Below are 21699 nucleotides of genomic sequence, written 5' to 3'. Positions count from 1 at the left end.
ATAAACTCTATCAGTTTGGGGGAAAAATCAACTTCATTGGCCTCTCAACAAATTAAGCCTTCTGTAATGCTTTTTCTTCCCCCATGCTTCCGTGTACTGGCTATTCAGTGAAGATGCTATTTCTGGAGTTACGGTTCTTCTCATTTTTGGTACACTAGATACGTATACTATAAAGTTTGGTTAGTGAACTGTGTCAGTATTTCTGTCTCAGAAACATATATAAGAATGTCTCTGTTTCTTATATAGAGAGCTTATTAGAGTCTGTGGATTTTCCCTGATCAGTCTGACAGTCTATTTCAGAGTGCTTCTACTGTTAGGTGACTTTCTTGCAAAAGTCTTCTTTTCTATCGCTTTAATAAAGCACGTGTCTGCATGACACTGTGGATAACAATTTGTATTTACCACATTGAAGTACTTTTTAAGGAAGTGTCTTAAGGATTCGAAATACCAACTACCTAAAATGGTATTAGAATTTTACTTCTTAAACATGTTTAGTTTTAAGTTTAATGTTGAAACACTAAAAAGGAATTTCTGCAAGAATGGAAAAAGTCTCTGAAAGCCACAATTATGAATGGTGCTCTTATTTTTTTGTTAAAGTGTCCCCATTAAGAAAGACCTTGTGTGATAATACCTGTGTTGATCTCTTCATAATTTTGAAGCCTAGAGCCAGATTAGGAACATAAAGTTATTTGATGCTCATTGTGGACCAGCAAAACTCAATTACATCTAAACCAAAGCACATTTATGAATTCAGTAATCTTAAAAATGTACGTCTGCATTTAGTTATAAAAAGTTTCATAATGTTGGATTATGTTTCTGTAAAAACTATGCACAAAACATTGTGAAAGGACTGTAGTATGAACAGTACTGAAGAATGATGTGGCTGGCTGATTAAACTGGCTAATTAGCAATAGATTTACTTTCAGTGTTGTACTACAAATCTATCTAAAATGAAAAACTTTTTTTTTGCAGCCCACTCAGAGGGACACTTGCCAGTGTTGAGATGGATTTTGCCCACAGATAAATTACTGTCTAGTTCTTTGGTAGGACTTGCTATAAGTCCTTTTCAGTGTATGTGTTCTCTGTGGCTAGAGTAAAAATTGAGTATGGCTGGTATGACAAAAAGGAGTGTCGTTGGCCTTTTAAAATTTGCTGGCAGTCAGGAATGATAGGTTCATCTTCAAAAGATGCTTTTTGCACTTAGTTTAATTTTTTGATTAAAATGACTATTTCTCTTTTCAGTTCCAAGCCAAAATAGCTATGGAAATGATACAAATTTTGCTGAGAATGTAATGTTGGCATTGAGAGGAGTTATCCTGGGTCTTGGGCACTTGAGGCAACAAGTACACTAGAACTGTATGCTGCTGGAAAGAAACAAATCCAGGGAGTGCCTGCATCGGAGGCGTTTTTGTTCTGTGGCGCTTAGCCATAGCGCAACTGATCTGATACTCAGAGTGGAGGTTTCACAGCAAAAGGACAGTGAATCCAGCCGGATGTGCCAGCTCCTATACTTCAATCATTCATACATCCGATAGTGTATAGATTCTGCCATATGGATGAGCCGTGTAGAAACTTGAATAATCTGGGCTACAAACATGTAGCAGATGGTGGTTCTGCATGTTTTGGAGAAGGAGACATTTGATTATTTTAATTCTTCATGGGAGTGATTTATTGTAATGTCAATTACAGGAGTACAACACAAAGACTTCTGGCACACAGCCTGAACTGAAGGTGCAAGTAAGAATTGACACTACTTGTACAATTTGTTTCTTTATTCTGAGTTTTAAATATAAGGAACTATTATGCTTTACATTTTGGGGGTTAAGATTTGTTTTCAGAGGCATGTTAAGTTATGTAAAGATTACATGCCATTTTAAGGCTGAATGTTTGTGTGGTTGATTTTTTAATACTTATTTTTTCTTAGAAAAGGGTGAGTGTTAATTTAGAGTCACTGAACTCTATTTCCATTTGCTTCAAAGATAGAAGAATCTCCCCGTAGGTCTGGGCTTGGTTTCTCTCCGCCTCCCCTCCCCCTGCCAAGGGTAGTTCATGCTGCCAGAGCAGCAGTCCTCCACGGTGTGACTTGGAACAATTTCCACGCCCATTTCAGCAGGAATTATTTCACCAGTTTTGGTATTATTCAATACTGTTACTAGTCATTAATTGTAGAGCTATCTTCAAAGCATTTTACAAGCGTTATTTAGGTTTAGGCAATGTTACACTGCCTAGTATAATAAAGTTGGTATTTAAACAGCCTGTGCTGTGCTTTGAAGTTAACACTTTCACATGCTGCAGAACTAAAAGGTGGTGCACTGTGTAGAGGAACAAGATGTTATCTTCATGTCAGACTGTGGAATGGTGACTCATCTAGCGAGCAAGTAACTGGAAAAACAAACAGCTTGTATTATAAAAGTCATTATCTGAGATGAAAGCATTTATTTGCAATAGCAGAGTGCTCAGGATCCCGGATTATGGGCCAGGACTGTTTCATTAATGTCGTGTTCAAGTTTAACTGTGTTGCCTGTAGAGTGAAAACCCACAGCTGAATTAGAAATCAAATTAATATTCTTTATTGCATGAACAACTTCAGATTTTTCTCAATCTGGTAGAAGTGTAATCTGTGGAAGAGAACTAAATTCATCAGAGCAGTGTTAGTAACACAAGAAATCTGACAGTCTTTTACATCCCATCCTGCAGTAGAAGAGGTTCTCAGCTGAAGACAAACTTCCTTTCCAAAAATTTCATAAACTCTGATGAAGAAGGAATATGAGCAACAAAGGCGGTTTCTCTACTACAATGCAAACAGCTGTCTGATGCAAGTTTTCATGTATAGATGATTATTTTTCAGGCATGTAAAAATCAATACTTTTAAAAAAGGCAGTAGAATAGTGACTTCTTAAATGTGTATTTACATACATCTTCCATATTCTCTGACATTTTTAGATATTCTCTGTCTATGATAGCTTAATTGTCTGGGATTGTTGGGTAAGTCTTGCATGAAGCTAAACTCATTATCTTTAAATTATAAGTAACATTATTTTCTTGCTTTCAATATGTTCTAATTATATTGCAAAATTTGAAATTGTTGAAAACAATCCTGTTTTCATTTAATTTTTTTTCTGGCAGTTTTTTGAAATACTTCAAAACTGTTTTTAAAAACTTAGTTTTCAATAAAAAGTTTGTTTAAATGGAATTAAAGCTTTTTAAACAAATGAAAAATAGTTTATTTTAATATAGCAATGTTTGTATCATTAAAATGAAAGAGACAATTCATGACTAAATTTGAAAAAAGTATTTATTCTATCTGCAGTATGTGGAAACACAGGGCTACGTTGTCTGTCCCTGCCATTGGTGAGTTATCTTTTTCCAAAATGTAGAAAATGCTTGTGCTATGTTACCTATTTTAAGAGTGTTAGTTGATATTCTGGAATAAAAATAGCCTGTCAGACTTTTCTGTCAGGAAAATGAATAGTCTTTTCACTTCTGTACCCAAAAAGGCAATAAAAGGACTGGGCACAAGTAGAAATGGCCCACCTGGGCATGTAACAGAATACTTCAAGAACCTGCCTAGGTAAAAGTGTTTACTCCAAATCAGCTTCCCTTCAGAGATGAAAAGGGTCTGGGGCATGAATGAAACAGTCTTGAGGGAGGAACCATAGTAGCAGACAAGCCTGGAGAGAGAGAGGCCTTTTTCATTGATTGCTTTAGTTGTGCTTTTAATTAGTGAGAAAGTGACTGAGGATTGGACATTGCCCTAAAATGACATCTGTGGTATTGACTGTTACAAGAACATGCTTTAAAAGCACCTGCTTTAGAAACTCAGAATAAAACTTCTGAATGCGGGAATAATTCTCTCATATGCATCCATCTTTGGATGTATTTTTGTAAAGTGCCTCAATGGTGAATAAATCTGGAGGGACCAACTGAGTCCTCAAATTCAGCCAACTTTTGGATTGGTGCTGAAAGTGATGTGGGCTTTATTTTACTGTGAAAAACTGTGATAGGAAATGGTGACCAATAAATTCTTTTTGCAGACTGGTTGTTAAAGACACAAAAGAAGTAGCTTTCTGAGTTACATATAGGCAGTCCAATATGTAATAAGGTAAAGTGAATGGGAAGTTCTGTAAGCTTCACTTGGTGCTTGCATATTTTTAGACACTAGAGAATCCACAAGTGAAACGTAGGAAATGAGAATTACTTAGACCTCATAAAACAAGTTATTGCAAGATGAACTCCAAGTATTTCTGGTACCTTGATTTTTTTCAAAGCTGATCATACAGTGATTGCAATAGAGATCAGTGGAAAGTTAGCTTTAGTAGACTTCAGTCCTGCAATTTTGATGGTTTAGAATTTAAAAGGAAAAATATTAAGGATCACCCGAGGTTGGCTGGAAATGGAGCTTAGAGTTTGCCAGTGACAGCACTAGAGGTTCCTGCCTGACCTCTTCCCTGCCCACCTCCCTGCTGGGGAGCTCATCTCAGAGACTTGAACCCTTTGCAGCACATCTGCTGGGTTATTGGCAGCATCTCTGCTGGCCTCAGGCTCTGCTCTAGAGGTTGAATCATGGCTCAGTCAGTTGCTGAAATGTTTACTCCCAATCTGGCAGGAATATGCAGGACCACATATATGATCTAGTTAGCAGATAAGAAAGCCAAATTTACATGGATAACCTGATGAAGCCAGACAGGACCTGAAATTAAAATCTATTCCTATTTCTTCCCTGATCTTAGGATTTGATTTTTAGACTGACTCCATCACCTTTACTTTCCTAGTATCTTCCTATGGAAGAAAAACAGTGGTACTGCACAGTGTGGGCAAAAAAAGCAAGTAATGGAATTGAATCCTTTGTACCTCATTTTCAAAAATCTGTCAGCCGAGGAGAGCTGGACCTAAGAAGAGTGCCCAAGGTAGCAATAAATCTAAGGAGAGCCCCCAAGGTAGCAGTAGATCTAAGGGAAAAGCTTATCTCACTCTACTGAGATGCAAAGGGAATATATAAGAGATCAAAGGAGAAAGACTTAATAGGATTCAGTTGGCCGCCTTTTAGATTTAATGTGCATCTTATGTCCAAAGAGTAGGAGTTGCTATTTAACCAGTTTTAAAGAGAGCCTCAAAAATGTAATGTTTATGAAGTAATTTTATTTTGGGGTGAAGTAATTTGTATTTATTTTTATTTTTTCTTTGGAATTCTTTTAAAATTTCTGCTAATGAAATAGTCTCTGGTCAGAATCTCACATGGGACAAATAAGAACGATAGCGCTGTAGGTATCTTTGTTAACATGAGAGAAAATGACAGAGGGGAGTAATGGATGTGCATACTGGGATATTCTATGCACAGCACATTCTGTTCACATTTCAAGTGTTGATTTATTTACTGATTCCTGATGCTCTTTTAAAGTGATTAATAGAGAGAGAGAGGGAATTTTCTTGGATATGTGAATGACTCTGAGTTTCCTTCCAGACTGTGATCCTTTGCCAGTCCTTTCATGCCAGAATGTAAATGTGGTATTATGCAACATGGACATCAACTTTCTCATGAGAAGAGGAGGTACCGTCACAGATTTACAGCAGCAACGGAGGAAGGACACTTGAAAGTAAACCGCTGACCACTGCAATGAGTTCCTTTCAAGGCTCTGGAAAACGAGAGAAGTCACAAGATCTGCAGGGGTACGGAAGGTAGGATGTTCAAGTGATCATTGACCCTTTCAGCTTCAAGTTAATGCAACTCACACCTGATTTGCATTCACTGAAATAGGATCCGATGAATTACACCAGAAACGGGTTTATCTTGCACTTGGCATTATGTCACACTACCGGTTCCATGATTTACCAGCAGGTGGCTGTCAAGTTCGGTGTCTGGGTTTCAGTTAGACCTATCTGCAGGAACTGCTGCAGACCTGCTAGCTGAGCCTTACGGTCTAAGGTGGTAATTAATGTTATGGTTCTAGATTAAAATTCCCCTGAACGGGTTTATCTGTGGGAGAGGATACTCATTATGTTCAAATGGACAGATTTTGCACAGTTATAAATATATTGGTATTCCTGATTACAGTGCACAGTCAGATGATAGTAAAAGATTCTAGCAAATCTGAAAATGGGTGTTGCTGATCCTTAGCTCCATGTTCCTCAGCTACTCATTTTTCTACAACCTGAGTCAGTGCCATGACAGACCATGTTTCAATATTGATGCAGTATGTCAATCCGTGTACTCTGCTTGAAAGTTGCTAGCTGATCAATGTAGATAGTTACTATTCAAGTCTTTGGTTGTTACCTTGAAACTAATCATCTTTATGCCAGCCGATAATACAGTAATAAAAATTTCTGACTATTTGAATCCACCATAATTATTTAACTCCACACATTAGATACAGCTCGATGTTCTTTTAATACAAGAAAATGTGCATGGGGCTGGTGGAGAAGTGGAGAAGACCTGGGTTAGGTGAACTGGAGGTTTCAGAAGTAAAGGTAACAAAGCCATGGTGTTTGTGGTTATATTATGATAGAATTCTGAAACTATATGCCATGAAAACAAATGGATTTATAGTATTCAAGCAGATAATGCAAGCACTAAAGAGCTGAAAATCACATTTTAAGATCATAATGATTTTTGGGAATTCCCTGATATTTCTATAATAATTGTCCAGCCTTTAGCTTGGGATACTGCTCTGTTAGCAAAAGGAAATGCTAAATTATCACGTAATAGTCTCATTTCACTGCAAAAAAAAGCAACTTCCTGTGAAATAAGCTGTTTATAGTTAGAAATATAATACTGTTTGTTAATGCTGATTGACACCATATGTTCCCTGCTGTGTATGGCATGGGAAGACATGCTCTTGGCTACCACGTGGGCAAGAAGAGCAAACACAGGTTCATTGGTAAAAGTGGGTGAAAGTTCTCATTTTTCTCCTACTTTCAACTGATGTAAGTAGTGTCCTTTCACTTTTGTTCTCTGACAACTGGTGATGCCTTTGTTTTGTTTGCTGGGGGAAAATAGAACAAATACACCTTTCTTCTGCCCTAGAAAATGCATCCAAGCATAGACAGAAAAATAATGGAGGGTACAGTGCCTCCCACAAAATCTCAGAGGTGGGGGAAAAACTAGAACTAGCTAAACTAAGGAGAGGCTGAGCTCGGGAATGCAATTTTCCTACTGCCTTGAAGCATGAAGGTATTTTTCCTTTCAGAAAAGGGTATCTTGGGTGGAGGGGAAGAGAGAGTGGTCTAGTGAAGTTTCCTGCTAATTTTCTGCTTCAATTAAAACAGCACTCATAGTAAAAATTGTGAGCCCAAGTTTGAATATTTTGCCTAACAGTTGAAATAGGAACAGTTGAAATAGTAAGCCTCTAGTCAAATGCACAGCTACAAACTCTTTGGATACTGCTGCTTAGGGTTAAATTACCAACCTGGGAGACAGAAAATCTGTGGGGAACTTTACAAAAATTCTCCAGTGTCAAATAACTTATTCTTTTGTCTCACAGTATTTCCTTAACTGTAAAATAATGATTATCCTCTCGCCATGCAGAGGTGTTAAATATTAATATGTTTAAAAGGAGAGTACTTAGAGTCCTCATCATAGGAGGCAGTACATGTAAAAAAAGGGAGAAAAGCGAAATTCTTTTGGTTTTGAAACTGTAATAGAACACAGTGCTTTAAAAATGCTTACGATTTTTGCAACGCTTCCTCATTTTCTTTGTGGAGGAAAAATCCAATTTTAATATGACAAAGAGACTGCTGGCTACCAGAGAAAAGGATTATTGGCACCTCACACCGAGGAAGAGGTATTTGGTAATAATTTGTTTGATCCTGCTGATTTTTGTGGCTATTGAAAGCTAAGCTGCTTCTCTCTCTAGAAAGTGTGCCCACAGAGAGTGCCAGAAAGACTTTTTTCTGACATTCCAAATTAATCATGCAAACTGTCGTTCTGCCAAGATAATATCCTTAGATACACTTGTAAACCCAAGTAGATTCTGGTGAAAAGTGAACAAAATTAACAAGATACTACAACTGTTACAATAACTGGAATGATGTGGATTCAGCCTAAAAATAAAATCAGGCAGTTTTATTTTAAAGCCTGCATTAATTAGCCAGTGATGGAGAAAACAGCTAAATATAGCAGTAAATGTTCTAAGATAAATATAAGCTGCCATTATCTTCCGGAAAGAGAAATGATAATGGTTTACAAGGATACTAGAACAATGCAATTTATCGTGAAGCCTTTCTTGGGTGTATAAATTACTTAAATATGTCTTCAGTGTATTCCTCTTGAGTGTCTTGGGTGAGACTCTTCTTTTTCTTTATCTTTGTTTTTCAGAAGACTTGTCTTTAATGTTTTTAGAGATGTGACTGAGAGAATAAAAATATGTAGGGTAATTTTTGTTAAATTACTTCTAGGACTAGAGCCAACTGGAGGCTTTTTGCAATCCCTGATAAAGGAAACAGTGTCAAAATTCTAAATGATTAATTATAACATTTCTAGCAATATCTTTCATAGATGCAATGTACTGTTTTCCTCATGTTACAGATAGATTATTTCTGATCCTGAACTGCTGAATTAGAGAAGAGCATAGCTCAGTATATGGATGGAAATCTCCAAAGACAAGACTATACTTGAGCAGGAAAAGGGCCTGATGTTAATTGATGTCAGACTTCTCTCTGAATTAGTGGATACTGAGATAAGTGTTATGCTGCTAATATTCCTATTTTATTTTCAATAAGTTAAAAATCAGATTTTATTATGTGGTCTTAATTAGTACTTTGTGTATGAATTCCAGGTACTGTGATAACTGTTATCTAAGTGCTCTTTGTCACTTAAATTACTTACAACCAATTTATTTTTGTAGTTTATTATTGTAATGAGCTATGTTCTTTTCTTTACTGATGAAGAGGAGGTGGTTCCCAGTTTGAAGAAGGGTGAAATGTACATCTGTGCATATTTACCTTAGATACATATATGAACTTCTGTTTTTGGAAGAAGTGTAGATTGATTAAAAGCAAGCTAAAAGTCTGAAACCAATCTTGAAAACAGTTATGCCTGTATTTCAAATCAAATACTAATAAAGCCATTGAAATGTATTAGCAAGAAACAGGCTTTGAATGTGAATTTTAGAGTTCTATAATATGGAGAGCTGTATAAAAGGCATTATATGAAGGCTTTGAACCTATATAGTAGAGACTTTAAACCTTCAGTTGATTTTGTTTTTAAATAATATTATACCCAAATTTGATTAAAAAGTACTTGTCTTTCCAGAAATTTTGGAAGCATTAAAAATTTCCTCAATTTCTGTAGAGTACATATATCGTCCAACTCTCCCCAAAATGTTTTGTTTGGTTTACCTGAAGAACTAATAGCTATTAACAGTATCTCATGTAATTGCGAGCTGTACCTTTGAGTCAGGTTTTGTGCTTCTTCTGTAGGGATATTTCCAGACTGCATAAGGAAGGTCCAAGAGCTGAGCTAGTTCTGAATGAACTGATACAGCTAAATGGCTCATCACATTGCCATGCAGGGACACTAGGCTGGGTCCCAGAAACAGTGTGTCAGTGTCTGCAGCTTCTGGCCTGATCAGCCTTAATTCTCATTTCTGGTAGTTAACCTCTCAGCATGACTAATTAGCCAGATTGCAGTAGCTATACCGTTTCCTACACCAGTGCTAGCTTGTTCAAAGCCTGCTCAGTATTATTGGTTGATCGCTGCTTTTTACAGTGTACATATACTCTTACAGGACCTGTGGTCCAGAGGTTGCTGTGATAACGCCTGTCACGTTTTACCATGTTTCAGAGCAGCCTCTTGGCTTGCTCCAGTGGTTGTGAGGTTACCCAGAATCACCGCAGCGCCGTCCAGCTCCTGACACTTGCTCTGCCTGTGGCTTGTAAGGGTGTCTTTTGAGGAGAGCTGCAGAGAAAGACTGATCCCTGTTGCCCTGGAGAAATCTCTCATCAGCTGGAATTAGGCTTTTCATGCATCATTGAGAAGCTAAATATTGTGTTTATGTATCTGTGATACAAGCTGCATTTGCTTTCTCTTAAAATTGCTAGAGATCACCATAAAATGATCAATTTATTATATTGCTCTGAATTGAAAACAAATCCAGACATGCTTGAGATGTTATCCTTGCACATTTGGCAGACATAGGAATAATTAGTTAACTTAAAAATTAGGGCTAAGTGAAAGAACCTGGAGGTTCAGTTATCTACAAACCAGAAGTATCATAAATACTTTAAAGCTCTCTTGATACATGCTTCATGTGTGTGAAAGGCCATTCTTTTTCAAATTTGCATGCCTAAATGTTTTATCTTGAAATAAGAACCTGACTTTCAAAACTCCTGGCAATTCTGAGAATTTAGGATTTTTTTTTCCCACTAGTCTAATTCTATATACTCTATTGGGGCTTCTAAGGTTGAAATTTTTAACTCAAAGATTTTTCAGGGCTTAATTTTTAGATGTCTAAGCTGAAACCATTGGAAAAATGGCAATTTTCCAGAAATGATCAGAAAATGAAAAAATCCTGGCTATACTGAAGCCAGCAGCAAGTTTTTATTTCACTTCCACAGTCAGGATTTCACTTCATTTTTAGAGGTTCAGTGCATATTTCTCAAAATTATGCAGTTTAAAAAATGTGCTAAATTGGGCATCCAAAAATAAAGCTGCCCAAATCTTTGGTTGGGTTTACAAACCTTGGTTGAGACACATTAGTATATGGATTCTGCTTAATGCATGACATCAGATTTTGTTTGAAATCACTATTTCTAGAATTATTACATATGCAGTAACTTATGGCATAGGTATTAATTTAGAAGAGAGATAGTTAAAAGTTTATCAAATGGGCACATTCTTTTAGTTTTTACCTAATCATGTTTTGAGCCAGGTTATTGCATTATGTTATCTGATTTTATTTTCTGAAAAATCATATAAAGCTTCGTGTTGTGAATTGGTATCAAAGCAAAAAGTTGATTCAAGTTGACTGTTTAACATACTTTTTCCCAGCACTGTCTGACTACCAAAATCTTCAAAGCGTATTAAGCTTGGTGAGTATTTTCAGTAATGTTTGCCATTTACAAACTCTCTGAATTAACATGTCAGAGTTCAAATGCAGTTTGCCCACATCTGGAATTTAATCTTTATAGTCTAAAACATTGGCGTTATATGACCACTGGCTTGCTGAGACGTACTGTAAGCCACCACAAAATGTGGCACAATTATTCAGTTTGTGTATTCCCACAGACCAGATGTATTTCTATGTGTAATGTGGTTAGCTTAAACATTTCACTCCAGAAATTATTGACCTGTGATCTCAAAATCATCCACTTTATTTTGATAAATCCTAATATTAATATCCAAAGTAATAAAAAAGAATTTCATATAGAAGAACTCATTTTTCCTTTTGTAAGATTAAACTTAAATTAAATATGATGCAAAAGAATGCTACCTGAAAGGTGACTTGGAAATGAAAAATATAATTGGATTTGAGTCATTTTTGCTTGATAGACTTAAAAGCAGTATTATCAGCGTTATTACAGCCTATAAATATGGTCTTACTTAAAAATGAGAGGAAAATCAAGAAATTGATGCCTTCAGTGAGAGGGGAATTTAACTTTTATTCAGATTACTTTCAAAGTCTTTGCTTTCTGTTAATAATTACATAACATGGACATTTTGGTGGAAAAAGAAATCTCTGAGCAGGATTTAACACACCTCCTTTTTCAGTTGCTGAGGAAACCCCCCGTCCTAATATATGAATCACTCAAGTCACTCCATTAAAAACAGGAAATGCAAGACGGGCATCAGATGAAAAATAACCTGCCTTGTTAATTCGGGATTTACTCACAAGCCAGATTCCCTTCCTGTCCAGCGCTCCTTATCGGCGGAGCGGTTGCGGCGGGGCGCAAACCCCGCGGCGGGGCGTGCCGGCGGCCGTGGCCACTCCCGGGGCAGCGCCTTGCGCAACGCGCCCGCGGCCGCCGCCGCACAAAGGCCGCGGCAGGACAGTGCGCGGGGCATTCGCTGCCTCGGGGATCCCGTTGCAGATACTCATGAAACGTTCCCGTTCGCCCCGCTCAGCCCTCGGGTGTTATTTTTGCTTAACGCGTCGCGACGGGCGGCCGGGCGGCGCCTGGGGCCCGGCCCCTTCCCGCCCGCCCCGCTCCGTGCCGGCTCGCAGCCTTCGCGCCGCTCCCGCACACGCGCCGCTCCCGCACCCCCCCCCCGCGTTCGTTAACGGTTAACGCCCCGCGCGCCCCCTCCCCACAACGTTCGTTAACGGTTAACGACCCGCGCGGGGGCTCCCGGGGGCCCCGCAGGGGCCTGGCCGCGCGCCGACTCCGCCGCCGCCGCTGAGCCTCCCCCGGGAGTGGCGATCGCTCCCCGCGCCGCCCCCCGCCGCCGCCCCGGCCGGGCCCGCCCCTCTCCCAGTCTCCTCCGCGGCTCCCCCTCCCTGCGCCAGGCGGAGCCGGAGCCCCAGCCGCCGCTGCTCCTGCTGCCGCCGTTTCTCGCCTCTCCCCGGTGACCGAGGGCACCGGCGCTGCTCAGCGGGAGCCTCCCCGGCCCGCCGCCGCCCGACCCCAGTGCCCGCCGCCGCCTCTGCTGGGGCCGGCGCTGCCCGCGGAGCCGCCATGAGCTGGGGCACGGAGCTGTGGGTGAGTCCCCGCTCGCCTCTCATTGTGTCTGGGATTCGCCGCCCTCCCTTGTCTGCCGCGGCGGCTTCCCGGGAGGCTCGGCGCCGCCGGAGCTGGGGCCGCGGCCGAGGCGCTTTGTTCGGCGCCGAGGGGGGCGCCGGGGGGAGACGGGCCGCGGCGGGCAGGGGGTATGCCGGGGGGGGGGGCGGCCACGGCGGCAGGGCGACGCTGGAGGGGGCGCCCAGGGGTGGGTGGGCGGGCGGTGGCGGTGGCGTAATCGCTCGGGGAGGGGGAGCCGGGGAGGGGCGGAGGGGGCGGGGCAGGGAGCGCCCTGCCCGGGCGCGCGGGGGCGTGCGCGGCGGCTCGCGAGGCCATGGCGCTCGGGGGGGGGGGGGGGGCGCACGCGCCGCGGCCCCGTCAGCGGCCCCCCAACGGTCAGAGCGGGCGGGGCGGCCCCGCGCGCCCCCTCCCGCCTTTCTCTGAGGCGAAGGGAGCGGGGGGCCCGGCGGCGCGCAGCCAGCCGTCCGCCCGCCCGCGGCCGTGCCGGGCTGCCCTTCTTCCCCAAAACACCGAACTGCTCCGACGAGTAAATCAGTTTGAGCTGTCTCCCCTAATTGAAAGCAGCTTATTACTCAGCTTTGTCTCAAAACGTAGCACAGAACACTGGTTAATGCCGTATTGTATTTTCTTTTCTTTTTTCTTCTTCTTTTTTTTTTTAATACGAAGCATTTGCAGCAGGGAGACAGTGTCTGTGCTGCATTACACCTCTACTTTTCTTAAATCTTAAACTGTTCCTCCGACGCTTTTGGCTTTGCCGAGGGCAATATAGAAGGGGGGGCTTCTCTGCTGGGGAATCTTCCGGAGTGAAGCGCTGATGTCTGCCCACGGACTGGGGGGGGTATGGGATGTCTTATTTTTTTCTACTACCTTTCCTACTGCTGCTACTACAAGTGAAGCTGAATTGGTGACTCTGGTTGTGGGAGAACTTAAGGAAAACATGATAGTATCTAGAATGGTTTAACATCCCCATTTTAAATGCAGTCTGTCTGTCATTTATTTGTGAAGACTAAAGATTGTGAAGCATGCACTCTTGTGCTCTCAGAAAAAAAAACCCAGAGAAAGCTAAATGTTGTAGCTTGAAGTCTGTTCAGGAACTCTTAGTTTGGCGCTAGCATTGTACCTTTCTGTTTTCTGAGGTGGATCCAATCCTTTATGGGGGAAGCCTGATCTCCTGTAATGTTGTATGGCGGGAGATGGGCTTGTAGCATAGGGCTGCAGAGATCTGCTCAAGACCAGGACTTGTGGTTCCCTGCACCAGGGATCAAAGGTGGGCTGCAGCTTTGCTGTCAGGGTACGTGCATGAGGTACAGGAGTCACGGGCCAGCAAAGCTCCTGAAGTCAGCCAAGTAAATTGCGGCTCGTATATGAAATGGAGATGTTACAGCTTTGCATCGAGTCTACTATATGGAGAAGCCTGCATGAAAGATATTTAGGATTACTTTTGTGTTAGTGTTTTGTGCAGTGCCCAGTACTTAACTAGGAATGAGAGGCACTGTGAGAATCCAGATGAAATCGGCTTGTGAAGTACTGACAGCACTACTAACAAAACCAAAATTAAAAAAAAAGCTGTTATAATTTTAATAGTAGTAAATAAAATGCATGATTTGTATTGGCAGCATAAGTATGTCTTTGTAGATCATGCTTGTGAATACTTCACATGAGAGATTATAGGTCAGTGTTTTGGAAGAGTGGGGGTTTGTATTTTAGGAGAAGACTGATATATGCTCTTGAACAAGCATGTATCACTTCAGAGAAGAGAGTTTTAGCTTACTCATCTCTGTTCATTTTGGCAACTAGTTAGTTTTATTTTCTTCCTTCAGCTTGTTAAGTTGTTGTATTCTGTCTTGTGTTCAGTTTTGTAAGAAAGTGTTTATCTTCCTTCTGTGTTAAGATCACCTTTTTGTATATATTTCCTTTGACTACATGCTTTCTTTGAATGACAGGCATTTTATTCATGGTGTCAGGCAAAGAGTTGAACTTTATCCAGACATACTGGAATTTTTTACCTAAGTCACCGATTCTAACTTGTGTTAATTTGAAGAAATCATGTCAGAATATTTAAGTTAAAAGTTTTAATGTGACACTTTAATTTCTCTGCAAAATCAATGTAGTTTGTGCTAGATTCAGTGGAGATACCAACAGCTCTGTTAATGTAATTTTATGCATAAAATAGTCCGTCTGTAACTATACAACCAGCTTCTGATAATACAAGGTTTTATATTAGTATGTCCCTTTTAAATGGGTTACTTTTTTCTTTTGAATCTGTTTTTTTCTTAAATGTTATCCGTTACTGAGTGTTATAAAGCAAACCATTTCTTTTTTCATAGCAGAAAAAATGTTCAGTGTTCCTCTTGCTGATTGAAAAGCATGTAAAATCTTAAATTATTTTGATACCTTTTGATGGGAAAATGTTTTGACATCAGGCATAAAACTTATTTATGAAAAAAATGAGCATCAATCTAGGTTAAAAACACAGGAAAAAACTATTATTAGTGGAGCTTCAAAGACAGGTTGTGAACAATGTGTGGATATAAGGTTGGATGTGTTTGCATTATGCTCTGCCTTTTCCCTTAATCTTTCACTGTCGCTAATCATCGCAGCTTCGGAAGGCAACCGAAGCCATGCTGGGGATGCTAATTGCAGCAGGACACTTGCAGCTCGTGGTGTTACACACTCTGGCTGCAGAGAGCTGTTCTGCACAGGTTTACTGGAGACCTTGAGCCTGAAGCTCTCCCTTCATTAGCATTTACACCTATGGTAATACAGTGGGATTTTTCAGAATCTAGATGACAGTATTTCTGAATGTTGTTTAATAAACATTTTGCATGTATGCATGAGATTTCTCTGATACACTGAGGCAAATTTGATGATTTTGTATATGGTGTTTTAAAATCTTCTTAACCCAGCCTCCTCTAATTGTATTTCTTCATGCTAATTATTGATACTTTATGCTGACAGGCAGTGCTGAATTATTTTGTTATGTTTATGTTTTCCTGGAGTCTTTTTGTTACTTTGGATAAAGAAAGATATAAGCATGGATAAATTTAGAGAGAGATAAGGATCCAGGAGAAATTTAGGGGACTGGGAAATCAACTCTTGTCAAATATTTATGTAGCACTTACTAAATGTAGCTCTTCTGATCCTAAAATACTGCATATACTACTTTTATTTAAAAAATCTTCCAAGGTTGTATCAGGGACCTGACAGTGGAAAGCTTTTCTTTGATAAGTCAATATTTTCTAATTATTGAAACACTCTAGCTGCTCTTTCTGTTTGGAGTTTCTGGGGCTTTTTGTTTTTCAATCAACCATTTTACAAGTATACCACCACTCTCCAAAGTGTGTGTGTGTTGGCCAATGTATATACATCTTGTGTGGGCCGAAGTGGTTAGATGCACTTTGTGCCTTTCAGTATGTATATTGGCTAAACTGCATGCTCCCTGTCGTGTTACTGCTTCCAGTTGTGAATACATTTCCTTTGACACCATTGTATAAAACAATGTGAACTAATAATAGTAAAATAAATGTTGATTTGTTTAAGCTATTTACAACTTTTTCCACGCTATGTGAAACGTGTTTCCCTTTTATGTTTTTTTTTTCACAACCAGAATTTTTTCATCAATTGTGAAAGTTTATTCCACAAATAGTTTTATTCTTATTAGTGCCTTTGTTTCTGTGGTCGCTCTGCAGCATATTCTTTATGATATGTCTGGACAAAAGGGAAAATATTTTAGGGAAATGCCTTGCATGATAATCTTTTCTTAATGGTTAGAACAGAGTAGTGAGGACTGGGAAGTCTGGATCCCAGTCTTCTGTAATCCAGTTGAAACTGTGTTTTCTGTGAACTGGACTGCTCTGTTCTTTATTTTACTGTATGTAATATTTAACTTTTTCGTATGTAATACTTGTAAAGCCACAGTCATCTGATGAAAGATGACGTGATAGCAAAGTACCACTGCTTTGCTTCATTGGTATAGGGAAATTGCTGCTGTTTACTGAAATATGCTTTTTGGAGATTTAACTTTTTAACATGCTTTTTTTTCATATGCAGTATGCTTATGTTCACAAGTGGTAAGAGGATTTTTCACAGTGTAGACCTCAACAGACTTGCATACTTGCTTAATAAGATGGCCCAGTCTAATCTCTCTCAAGCTGTACTGAGACATCCAAGGCAAGAATAGATAAGTCGTAGTAAAATTGGTTTGTAGCAACCTGAAATATTTGGAAATAAAAACGTTGGGTTCTGATTTGTTAAAGAATCATGAATCAGCATGAGCCTCTCTTTAGTATATATGTCTGTACTTTTGGAGTTCTTTTTGCAATGGATATAAAGCATACAAATAACAATAACTTAACATTGCTTTGACATTAAAGGCTCACTGAGCTTTGGAGACTGGATGATGGTAGTGAAATTTGTGGCTTAATGGATGGAGGCAAGCGAAACTCATCACGATTGGCAGTTTTGCTATTAAAGTAGCTTCCTTAAATATTAGAGGTTAGTACTGTCTCTTAAAAAATCACTTGAAGCATTACCAGAAGAAAGACATTGTTTGAAGGGATGATTTTCAACTTTTTTGATGCATGTTCTCTTTTTTGGAACCTCTGTAAACCTCTTAGTGGTAGTGGGTGGGAAAAGAGGTTAAACTACTATGTCACAATATTTTCAGTTTGTAAAACCAGTCTAGCCATCTGTTTCTCACCTCTTGATAAATATTTAAATCAAAAGTTATGCTGAAGGCTTTTGTGCTAGGATTTTATGCTTAAAAAAAAAAGCCATAGAAGATTTAATGATACTATTGTCTTGAGCTCCTTGGGGCCAGAAGCACACCCTTTCTTATAATTAAAAAACCACTGGCACTGTACAATACTATTTTAGAACTAAGTTACAGTTGACCAAAGCAAGATCAAAGTATGCTTTGTGATGCGCTCTTTTTAATCTTCCCTTAAACAAAATTCATTCCATGCCTAAAACCAACTTTTATTTAAAAAAAGACTAAATCATCTTCAATTGTATTAGTAGTTTTCAAAAGCTCTTGAAAATTTTCACATGGTAGTGTTGCCTGTCTGTCACATTAGGTTTGCTCCTTGTCTTAAAATGGCATGTTCTGTTTGCATGGAAGAGGATAAATTGTGTGTAGTGATGTTGTCTATTACTAAAAATCACCAAGTTTAGTTATATGGAAAATATCCATGGAATGTAAATATGAAAAAAAAGCTGACTTTAAAAGCTAACTATTATGTAGCATGTTTCTGTTGTAATATTGTTTCTTATTTTTATGTTCCGTAAATGGTATTTTAGATCAAAAATCAGTTTTTCTAAAGGGTTTCAAAGCAATTTGATACTGAGAAACCTTTCTGTACAATTAACGCAAGGTGATGTGGTTATGTAGTCACAGAATTGTTAAAATTTTCGAACATTTTAAAAAACATTGAAAATAATTCTATAGATCATATCACATGCAGAAATTCTTCTGTGGTTTTGAATCTTAATGTTTTGTAAACTCATTTTTCATTATGCTTGCATATACTGTGTTAAAGGCAATATTTTATTTAATATGTAGGTGCTTATGAGATGAAATCTTGATTTTTTTTTTCGCAGATTTCTCCTTTGACTTTAGTGGCAACCCCTGTTAATTTAAAGAGTACAAGCAGTACTCTGTATGGATTCTCTTTTCATTCAGTGACCCTGTTGTGGTCTGCATGTGTGTTCAAGGAATATGTCTTGTGGCTAAAGTATGTGTTGCATAGATTTCCAGATGCATGAAATGGTTTCTGACATATCCTCAGTCTTGGGTAAGGTGTTGGATGAGATGCTTAACCTCTGTTAGCTTACAGTCTGTTTCACCCAAGTATTGTGCCGCTTATCTCATTCTTGTGAAGACCTCTGAGATTTCCAAATAGAAAGTTATGTAAGGATCGAGTAGTTGATTATTATATGTGTAGTTACTTCTGGCTCAGGAATGAAAACAATTATATCAAGTCTTAGTTAGAAATAATATTTATCTGTATTTTTCCAGCAATTGTCTAGTTCACAAACATCTGACCTTTTTACTGTTTTTTTCCAGGAAGGAGTGAGTCATTGTCTTGAGACTTTTTTTTATCAGTTCGTTTTTAATGTTGAACATAATTTAATTTAAGGATGCATACAAGTTTGTTCCTTTGAGTATCTCTTTAGGAAGTATTTTTTCAGTTTTGAAAACTATCACTTGATGACTATTAAAATGGCATCCTTTTTTTTATTTATGACCTCATTTGCATATGTGTTTGCAAATGTAAATGCTTTTTCAAGGAAGTTTGCATAAACATACATAGGATTTTTCTAATCTTGCTGAACACTGGAAAAGTGGCTCTGTCTTCCTTGTTGGTTATTTATTTATTTACCTAGAATATTATTCATAATAAAAAATCTGAGAGTTCACTGTATCAAAAATCTGCATGCTACAGTTTGTAGTTTGATTTTTCTGAGTAAGAATAGCAGGAGGTTGCTTGAGATTACACAATCCCAACCAAGCAGAGAACTTCTTTGAAGTGCATACCCATCAAAATAATGTCTAGAACATGATCCTTTGGAATTGCAAATTTTACCATCAGAACTGTAGAATGGAAAAAGCATGGGTAGAGAAAAGTCTATTATCAATGTGTTTACGTTTCAGTTCTTGGTGAAGTGTCCACATATGTATGATACAGGCTTTTGGCAGTTTGCAGATAATGCTTGAAAACAGGAGATTTGTGTATTACTGTTTATGTAGAGTTGTCATTGATGCTATAGATACAATGAAAAAAGTAGTAGTGCCATGGGAAAATGTCTAAAGGTTCATTTGTATATTTAAATTAATTCTTATACTGGATTAATTTGGGTGAGACTTTCTTTTAATACAGTAGTTAAATCCCTCATTCCTTGTATTTGCAGAACAGCCTTCTAGCATGCTTGGTGAAGGCAGCAATTGAGTAAAGCAGTTATTTTTTTATGGAGAGGAAGTTCTTTAACACATTGCTGTTTAGATTTTTATTGTTAACAACACATGCACATACTTTTTCAGTAACTTGAATTTTTTGTTGGTAGAAAAAGAATCCCCCAAAGTCCAGATATGTTCAGCTTTTTCCTTGTGTTGGTGAACAAATTGTTCAGTGAAAGCTGAAATTCCAATCAGCTTGCTTCATTTTGCCCCTAGAGAGTTTACGTACCCCCAGTCCCAGTGCTCTCTTGGCAGAAAGTTTATAAATTCAGGCTCTGATACATGACAGTGTTTCAGCTGGATGGGAAGAGGAAAAAAAAAGAGTATTATTATAATGAAACCCAGAAGGTTTTCATTAAAATGCTGACCCTCTACACTGACTTTATGCGTATGGAATTATCTGCAATAAAATTCTTAATTTTTTTTTTCTTCACTACAAGTTCTGTTCTAAGAGGAGAGTGGTAACAATATTGCACTTCATGCTGAGTGACAAGAACAAGAAAAGGCTTAATTTCAAGTGTGCTTATTTTTCTGTTTATATCTTAAAAGTATTGAAATTTGAAACTTATATGTGAGAATCATCAATTCCTTTTCCTTTTTTTTTTCCTGTAGTTAGAACTGTGTTTTGTGACTTAAAGCCAGAAGGGCATTTGACTGCTGAAACTGCCTGCTGGCATTGTAGTTTGTGCATTTATGCATGGTTCTGTTCCTTTTTACATCTTTCAGAGAAGTGTAGTCTTGTAGTGGGATTAAAAGCTAATATTGTGAGGCCTGAATTTTTCTTGTTTTTTGCTGTGCATCTGTTGTGTCATCTTGGTTAAGTGAACTTACTTTTTTGTCTCTGTTAATTGGCTTGTCAAAGTGGAATAAAGTTTATTTGCATCAAATTAAAGAATCTTAAGGTATTCTGCAATGGAAGGTATCATTACAATATTAATGTGCAAGTGCAAAGCAATATAGTGTTTTAAAACATTATACACTAAACCAACAAGCAGCAAATTCTAACAACTTCCACCTAATTCTCTGATCAGATTGTCTACTGGAAAGAACCATTTAAAACTTTTCATTGTAAAGCATAGCACCCATTTTGCTATCTGGATGACTTTTGTACAGAAAACTTTCATCATATAAATATATTTAAATAGTAGTTTTGAAGCTATCTTGAGAGAAATTTGTTTACAATATTTTGTCAAATATCACTTGAACAGGTAAAATCTACTAGAGAATTCACTGTTTTATCATAGTATTTGTTCATGTAATGCTTATACTTATCAAGTATTTGTTTAGGAGGCAGGTACTGTGCAAATCACTTGTCATAGACTGGTACACAAAAAATACTTCAGCGTACTTTTTTTTTGTAGTTCTGTATTAAGTAAACAATATTTCTTCAGTGTTGTGCAATGACATGACATCTACTTCTTGATCTGAGTTTGGAGTGTTAGATAAGTACTGAAGAACTTTTGAAATACAACAGCAGTTGCCTTGGAGAGTCCAGAGGCAGTCTTGCTTTTGGCATATTTGGGGAAACCAGCTATGAATGAAGATGATGAAGATGGGTGTTCTTTATGCATCTTTACCTGCTTTATAAATCCTTTGGAAGTGAGTACTTGAGTGCAGGTTTCTTTCTCATATTGGGTGCCCGACTTACATGGATGTGAAAACCTCACTTTGCAAACTCTGATTGACAGATTAATTGAGGTTTTCTTTGAATGTGGGGTATACTACCTGTTTTTCAACTGCTTGGTTGCTTTCAAAGAAGCTAAAAATGTGTTACTTTTCTAACAGTGTTTTCAAAAAAGCATTTGTGATAGGAGGCATAGGGATTTTGTGTGGCAGTGAGTAGGAAAATAATGGATACACATGAAACCAAGACAGTATCTGTGCTATAATACTGTTCAATTTCTCTGCAGTAGAGAAATACTCTGGCAGAGGAGGATTTAATGTTTTATGTCCAACATTCATTTTTTGCTGCAATAAATGGATAGATTGTTCCTGTTTCAGCTATCTGCTATGACTTCTAGTTGGTTTGCAATTTTTTTCCTGTTTGTATGAAGTAGGTCACAATTTTAGGA

The 21699-nt window shown here is 38.5% G+C and overlaps 1 protein-coding gene across 2 annotated transcripts in view; it reads left to right on the top strand.

Annotated features, from left to right (window-relative positions):
• The first annotated feature begins 12391 nt into the window (after nucleotides 1-12391).
• The window catches only part of FNBP1L (formin binding protein 1 like), a 61725-nt gene continuing 52417 nt past the window's right edge, over nucleotides 12392-21699 (top strand). For both annotated transcript variants that reach the window (XM_064515902.1, XM_064515901.1), the window contains exon 1: nucleotides 12392-12633. In XM_064515902.1, coding sequence (XP_064371972.1) covers nucleotides 12610-12633 — 24 coding nt within the window. In that variant the 5' untranslated portion in view covers nucleotides 12392-12609. The remainder of the gene's footprint in view (nucleotides 12634-21699) is intronic.

Source organism: Dromaius novaehollandiae, chromosome 8, assembly GCF_036370855.1.
Source record: "Dromaius novaehollandiae isolate bDroNov1 chromosome 8, bDroNov1.hap1, whole genome shotgun sequence".
In the NCBI taxonomy this organism is placed as follows: domain Eukaryota; kingdom Metazoa; phylum Chordata; class Aves; order Casuariiformes; family Dromaiidae; genus Dromaius; species Dromaius novaehollandiae.
Note: the sequence above shows the minus strand (reverse complement) of the source record. Positions and strands in the feature narration are given on the sequence as shown.